The 7,491-nt window shown below is 44.5% G+C and overlaps 1 protein-coding gene and 1 pseudogene across 1 annotated transcript in view; both read left to right on the top strand.

Moving 5' to 3' along the window:
• ANXA3 (annexin A3) overlaps positions 1 to 2,265 on the top strand; it is a 51,803-nt gene extending 49,538 nt beyond the window's left edge. The window contains exon 12 of the mRNA XM_007455405.1: positions 1,863 to 2,265. Coding sequence (XP_007455467.1) covers positions 1,863 to 1,922 — 60 coding nt within the window. The 3' untranslated portion in view covers positions 1,923 to 2,265. The remainder of the gene's footprint in view (positions 1 to 1,862) is intronic.
• Positions 2,266 to 4,753: 2,488 nt separating this feature from the next.
• LOC103077538 (nuclease-sensitive element-binding protein 1 pseudogene) lies at positions 4,754 to 7,318 on the top strand (annotated as a pseudogene).
• Positions 7,319 to 7,491: the final 173 nt, after the last annotated feature.

The following is a 7,491-nucleotide window of genomic DNA, read 5'->3' as shown; positions in this document are numbered from 1 at the left end:
ACGCAGGAAGGGGGCCGGGTAGCCAAAAAAAAAAAAAAAAAAAAAAAAAAAAAAAAAGAAAGAATATGAAACAACATGCAGTTAAATACGAGATTATGGGGTACAGAGGACAGTAGTATAGGATCTGAGAGTAGAAGACGTTTGGGATTAGATAGGGAATATTTCTTGGGAAATGGGTCTTGAGCTTGCCTTTCAGGTGAATAAGCATGTGTCAAGTGCCTCGCATGAGCCAGGTGCTATGCCGGTCAATAGGGTCTCAAAGGGGAATGCTCTAGAAACATATATATGATGAGAAGTCGGAGGATAAGAATTAATGAGGCACTTGATTGATTAGGAGTCTACCTTGGGAATATGGAAAAATAAAATCTGAGTGGCAATATGCATTCAGTTGAAAGGAAGACTTGAGATCACAGAATTCGTATTCCATTCATTCCATTTAAAATACTTACTGAATGTATATTATGTGCCAGGTTCAGGATTACAATTATAAGTAAAGAAAAAAGTTTTCTGTCCTTATGGAATTAGAAATAAATGTAAAATTACAACCATGTTCAGTGTAAAGGCGATTGTGCTATAAGATCACATAACAGGAGGATTTGACCTATAGGAAGGTTATGATTCAGATCTAAAAATGACTAGACTTAACAAGGTGAAGGCTGTGGGGGTCAGAGGTCAGCAGAGCCTTCTAACAAAAGGAATTGCAAGCAAGTGGAAAGATCTCGTGGTGGAGGAAACATTAATGAAAATTGAGGCTGGCGGGACCAGATCATTCAGGACTTTTTCTGACAATGTCTAAGGATTTTGTCTTGCTTAAGAGCGATGGGAGGCCAGTGAAGTGTTTAAATTTTAAGCACAGAGTGTCATGACGAGAAGTATATTTAGAAAAGATCCCTGTGACTGTGGAGAATGAATTGGACATAAGATAGAAGGTATGTGGGGTGATGAGTTACTATATTCGTCATATTAGAGTAGCTCTGACTGTAACACAAAATAGTGATGCAAAGCTACTGGTAATACAAAAGGAGGAAAGAGCAAAGACTCAAAAGATATCTAGGAGTTAAAACTTAAGGGACTTGGTATGACATCTTGGTGTGAGGAGAAAGGAAGGGAAGGAGTTGAGGTTGACTCCCAGGTTTCTAACTAACTCCCAGACTCATAACAAACGTGGCATCTTGTACTGTAAGCCTCAGTCTCCCCTGGTATCTGTTCTGAACCAAGATCCTTTTTTGGCTAGCCTAGGGGAGATGAACTGGGAAACATACTCTGTGGGGATATAGTTCATTTCACTTTCTTAAGTCAGGAAGTATAATTTGGTGTTAAGGAGCCAGGTTAACTGGGTTCCAATCCTCCCTCTGCATTTATTCTCTATATAGTTTGGGGCAAATTTCCCAACCTCTGTTTTTCTCATTTTACTTATCTGTTAGGTGGAGCTACTATGGTATCTACTGTACAGAGTTATTATAAGGGTTAAAGGAGTTAACCCTTAGAAGAGCAAGTGTTTGACAAATACTAATATAAACATTATTAAAACTATAATTTTCTAAAGTTTTGTGAGAAAAATAAGATTATGTAATATTAGGTAATTGATGCACTCATCTTTTTTAAACCCAAATTGAAATTTAATTGCAGTATATCAGGAAGTATTTAAACATCATATCTTATAAAGAAGACGCTAGGCTGGAACAGGATTACACTCAGGTGTGAATGGATGATGGAATTACAGGTGCATTTCACTAAATGGTACAGGTCATGAGCCTTACACGCCAGTGAATCCCCTAGTGCTGTGCGATTTGATTCATTCATGGTCCCCTCATTATTTACGCCATGTTTGTCGTTCTCTCCATCCGTCCTGTCCCTTACAGTCAGATACTTCTGGAGACTATGCAGTCACACTCGTAAAGATCTGTGGAGGAGATGACTGAGTCAAGAATGTCATTTCTAAAGGCTGCCTGCTCCCATGACGGACTTTCCCCACAGCTCTCATTACTTCTTTCTCACAGTATTTACAAGTACAAGCAAGTGTCAAGAGCAACCTGTTTTTCTAACAGAGATTTTCATTGTTCCATAATAATAACAACAACAAAGTGATTATTATCGTAGAACATCTCATCATAATGTAACCGTTCATAAATGAAATTTTCAAATGACATTAAAGATCAGCTAATACTATCCAAATTATATTTCTGCTTTGGAAGTGAGACTCTTTGTACAGTTCTAAAACATTAAATGCAAAACAGTGTAATACAAGTTCTTGCCTCTGTAAAAGGTAATCTGTTGTTATCATCAGCCAGCATTGTTTGGCACCTGGCACCGACAACTAATGATATTTTAAAACATGTTTTGGTTATAAAGCTGTTGCTGCTTCCATTTGTCTATCATCTTCTTAATCACATTCATCCTTAAGAAAGGAATAAAAACGAAGATGTATGTACTCCTGGCTTCCCCTTTCTCGTCTGATCAAGCTAGAGCAGTGGCAATGCATAATAATTTATTTCAGAAGACATCTGCTGAACTACTGATCTAACCACTGCCCATCTGAATGGCAAGCGTGAACTGTGGTTGTTTCATGTTAAATATTACTCTCCCAGAAGGGGTGTTTAGAATCAAGTTTCTAAGCTATGCTTTTCCTCTAAAATAAGTTGGCAAAACTACACATTTCAACAAATCTTTCATGTTACCTTTGAAAGGGACCTAGGATGAAATACCTAGACTAAAAGGAAATATATAAGGTAAAAAATTCTAGTTGGAGTTATTAGTCTGAACTAAAATAGAAATGATAGCTGTATGAGAAACAGAAATAGTGATGTCCAGAACTTTTAATCAGTGGATTCCACTGGTCAGCATTTCTGAGACCTTTCAGAAAGACGGAGAAGTTATTTCTCAGTCTGAGATTACCAAAATGCATATGGGAACAAAGCACAGGGATTTAGAATCCGCATACCAGGTTTTGACATCCTGCCCTACCATTTACCACTCTGTGATGCTGGGAACTACGAAACCCTGCTAAACCAAAGTTTTCTCATCTTAACAGCGCTTACCTCTCTCATAGGTTTGTTTTTTTTAAGAAAAGATTAAGTGAAATGATGCCTATGAAGCACTTAGCCCTGTGCCTGGACATGGCAAGTGTTCAATTACCATGTTATCACATCAAAATGATCATGACAGCATTGCAACCATTCTTCAATAGACTTCAGTTCAGGGATTTAGCACAGGGATTCACCTACCATGTGACACACCCTGTGCTAAGTTAAGTGTTGGGTACACCAGAGGAACGAAGACTCATTTCCTTTGCCCAGAGAGCTTAAAATCTGTTTAGGGAGAGAGACCAATGTGGTGGAGGCTTAGAGTACAAGGGGAGGTGACTGGTGATAGGCAGGGGCTAGATTATGAAGGTCTCGCAGACCATGCTAAAGAGTTTACAAGCAAGGGAGAGTCATGGAAGGAGCATTCAAGGAGGATTTCAATCAGGGAAATGATTTTTTGGTCAAATTTTTGATCAAGGAAGAGGAATGTGTGGGAGAAGAAAGCTAAAGGCAGGGAGCCCACTTGGCAAATTAATTCTCTAATTAATACTAGAAGCGTCAGTCTGAGCTAAGATAATGGCAAGGGAGAAAAGGGGGGAAAATATACACACTCAAGAAGTATTTAGGGGGTAAAATTGACAGAACACAATAATCAAAAGGGTCAGGTGTCAAGTATACCCTCACGATTTTGGCTCCAGTGATCTGGTAAGTAAGTGTCTCACCAAGCAATAAATCATTGCTAATACTCATTGAGTGCTTACTGTATATCAGGCACTATGTTAAACAGTGTAGATATATGATAAATCATTAATCCTCAAGGAACTTTCCAATGTAGGCGTTAACTCACAGATACAGGAATGGAAGCTTAGAGAAATTCAGTAACTTGCCCATTGGAAGAGCCAAGATTTAAACCCAAGCAGCCCGACTCACAGTGTCCAGGCTATTAACCACTATTTTGCCTTAGAATTTATCCCACTCCAAGGCCACTGTTCTTTTCAACCCTAGAACTTAGTTATTGGAATGCAGGGATTTTTGCCTGTTGCATTCACTGCTTATAACCCTAGTGTTTAGAAAGTGCTTGGCACGTAAAAGGCACTTATCTATGGCATTGCATGTCATGTATTTTATTTATTTTGACTGCTACATATCACTCCATTGTGTAAGTCATATATTCATAAGTATAATTTCTCGGAGGCCACAAGATTGCCCTGGGGGAAGTAGGGGAAGCATCATTCTATCTGGATCCCTTCCCTTTGTGTTTCTTGAAGTGATGGTGCCCCACTATGGGGCCTTCATCTCCAGTCAGTAAGGGGCGGAGTGTAACATGAAAAACACAAAACTAGGAAGGCCTTGGGTTTTTTTCTTTAACGGGTTCTGATCACCAATTTCCCATGTTGGGCAGCAGTTGGGGTGGAGATGAAGATGGCGAGTGGGTCCCACACCAAGAAGCAATGCTCTGGTACCAGCTGGATGTCCTGCAATTCAGCTCAATTCTGACACTGTCTACCTGGTGCTAGCAAACCCCATAGGTTAAGACTTACCCCCCTCTTCAGGTGCCAGTCAAGGTTGTCACCTGTGCTTCTGACTGGCTAAAGATTGGAGTTTCCATCAACCTCCACCTTGGGTGTGACCAATTTGTTAGAGTGCTTCACAGAACTCAGGGAAACCTTTACTTATGTTTAGCAGTTTATAATAAAAGAATATGGTAAAGGATACAGATTAACGTCTAGATGGAAGGGATGTGTAGGGCAAGGTGGGTGGGAAGAGGCGAGGAGCTTCCATGCCCCATCCAGGCCCCCCCCCCCCCCCAATCCCCCTGCCCAGTACCTCCATGTGTTCACCAACCCGGAAGGTCTCCGAACCCCAGACTACTGGAGTTTCATAGAAGCTTCGTCACGTAGGCCTGAGCGATCATTAACTCCATTTTCAGCCCTTTTCCCTTCTCAAGAAAACGAGGGGCAGGGCTGAAAATTCCAAGCTTCTAATCATGGCTTTGTCTTTCCAATGACCAGCCCTCATCCAGGAGCCACCCAGAGTTGCCTCCTTAGCAAAGACCAAATATTAGGACAAAAGATACTCCTAATGCTCTTACCACTTAGGAAATTACAAGGGTTTTAAGAGCCCTATGCCATGGATGAGGGGCAGAGACCAATATATATGTTTTCTGTTATCTCACCAGGGATTCACTGTGTACCTTGTCATAAAAAAGGATAGCTACTAAACCATTGTGAAAGTCAGTGTAAATGTTATACATCTTTAAATTCCTAGCCCAGTTCCCTAGTCAGAGTAGGTACATGACAAATCTTAATGACAATTATTTGTAAAGTGGGGTCGAGGATCTTTCCTGCCCTTTGCACCAGGTTGATGTAAGGAGCACAGGAAATAGTGCTTGGAGCTACTGTGAAAAGTATTGAACGCTATCCAAACGTGACGTAGGATTGTAGGATTGACAGTAAAATTATCATTTTTTGTTGTATATATGAATCAAGGACTTACTATGTGCTGAGTACTGTGCTAGATATTTTAGATCTCATTTATTCTCAGAGCGTGGTTATATGTGTCAGTGTTATCGCCATTTACAGATGAGGAAAATGAGGCTCAGAAAGGTTGGGATACTAGCCCAAGGTTACACAGCGGGAAAACCAAGGTGTAGGATCTATAGGTCAGATGGTATTTGTGCGTGAGTGAGTATGAAGAAACATAAGAACATGAAGGGAGTGGTGATCACTGGACAGAACCCTGCAAAAAGGAAGGAACTTTGAGATAATGAAAGACTCCAAGGAAACCTCTCCTCCAACCCCTCTACTCTCATCCTTCCTGCCTCCTATGCACTGGGCCAGCTGGTAGCTGCTAAAAGTATGTTTCTGATGATTCTGATGGAACGTGGTTATCTCAAGATGGAAGGTTGTTACTGACCCTTCCAAAGAACTGCAATATTTATTTAAATGTTTAAATACTACATGAGAATGAGAGGGGCTGTACAGGGCACAGGGCACAGGACAGTGCGTGGTTTAGTGCACGGGCCACGGGGTCATGCTGCCCAGATCTGTGACTGTCGGCTAATTACTTGACCTCGCTGAGTCACCTCTTCCTCACCCTTAAAATGGGGACAGTGGTGGTTCCTACCTCATTAAGTTATTTTGATCATTAAACAAGAAAACATTTAAAAGGTGGTTAGCACAGAGTTCGATCGGTAGCGGGAGCGGAGAGCGGACCCCAGAGAGCCCCGGGCAGCCTCACCGCTGCCGCCGGTCCGGTTACCGTCCCAGCCCGGGAGGGGCCGCAGCTGCCGCAGGGGGCCCCAGTCACCGTCGCCGCAGCCACGAGCAGCGAGGCCGAGACCCGGCAGCCGCCCGCCGCGCCCCGCCCTCAGCGCTGCCGACCCCAAGCCCCGCACGACGGGCAGCTGCGGCGCAGGGCGCGGAGGCCCGGGCGGCCTCACACCGGCGGCGCCTGCCGGCGGGGACGAAAAGACCATCGCATCAAAGGTTTTGGGAACAGCAAAATGGTTCAGTGTGAGAAACGGGTGTGGTTTCATCAACAGGAATGACACCGAGGAAGATGCATTTGTTCACCGGACTGCCATAAAGAAGAACCCCAGGAGGTACCTTCGCGGTGTAGGAGATGCGGGGAGACCGTGGAGTTCGATGTCGTTGAAGGAGAAGAGGGTGCGAAGCAGCAAACGACGCAGGCCCTGGAGCGGGTCCAGCGCAAGGCGGTAAACGTGTCGCAGACCGCGACCACTAGAGCCGCTCTCCACGTCGCAGCGGCTCTCCACGTCGCGGCGGTCCTCCACGCAACCTCCAGCAGAAGTACCAGAAGAGTGAGAGTGGGGAAAAGGCGGAGGGATCCGAGAGTGCAGGCCCGACAGCGCCGGCCCTACCGCAGTCGCAGGCGCCCACCTTACTGCATGCGGAGACCCTATGGGCGTCGAGCACAGCGTTCCAACCCTCCCGTGCAGAGAGAGGTGATGGAGGGTGCGGACAACCAGGGTGCAGGAGAACAAGGTAGACCAGTGAAACAGAATATGTATCGGGGTTATAGACCACCGTTCCGCAGCCGCAGCGGCCCTCCTCGTCAAAGACAGCGCAGAGAGGACGGCAGTGAAGGAGGAAAATAGAGGAGATGAGACCCAAGGTCAGCCGCCCCCTCAACGTCTGTACCGCCGCAACTTCAATTACCGACGCAGACGCCCAGAAAACCCTAAACCACAAGGTAGCAAAGAGACAAAAGCAGCAGATCTACCAGCTGAGAATGCGTCCGCTCCCGAGGCTGAGCAGGGCGGGGCTGAGTAAATGCTGGCTTACCATCTCTACCATCATCCGGTTTAGTCATCCAACACGAAGAAATGAATATGAAATTCCAGCAATAAGAAATGAACAGAAGGGCTTCCCTGGTGGCGCAGTGGTTGAGAGTCCGCCTGCCGATGCAGGGGACACGGGTTCGTGCCCCGGGCCGGGAAGATCCC

This window comes from Lipotes vexillifer, unplaced genomic scaffold (genome assembly GCF_000442215.2).
Source record: "Lipotes vexillifer unplaced genomic scaffold, Lipotes_vexillifer_v1.1 scaffold749, whole genome shotgun sequence".
In the NCBI taxonomy this organism is placed as follows: domain Eukaryota; kingdom Metazoa; phylum Chordata; class Mammalia; order Artiodactyla; family Lipotidae; genus Lipotes; species Lipotes vexillifer.
This window is presented reverse-complemented; position numbering and strand designations above follow the sequence as displayed.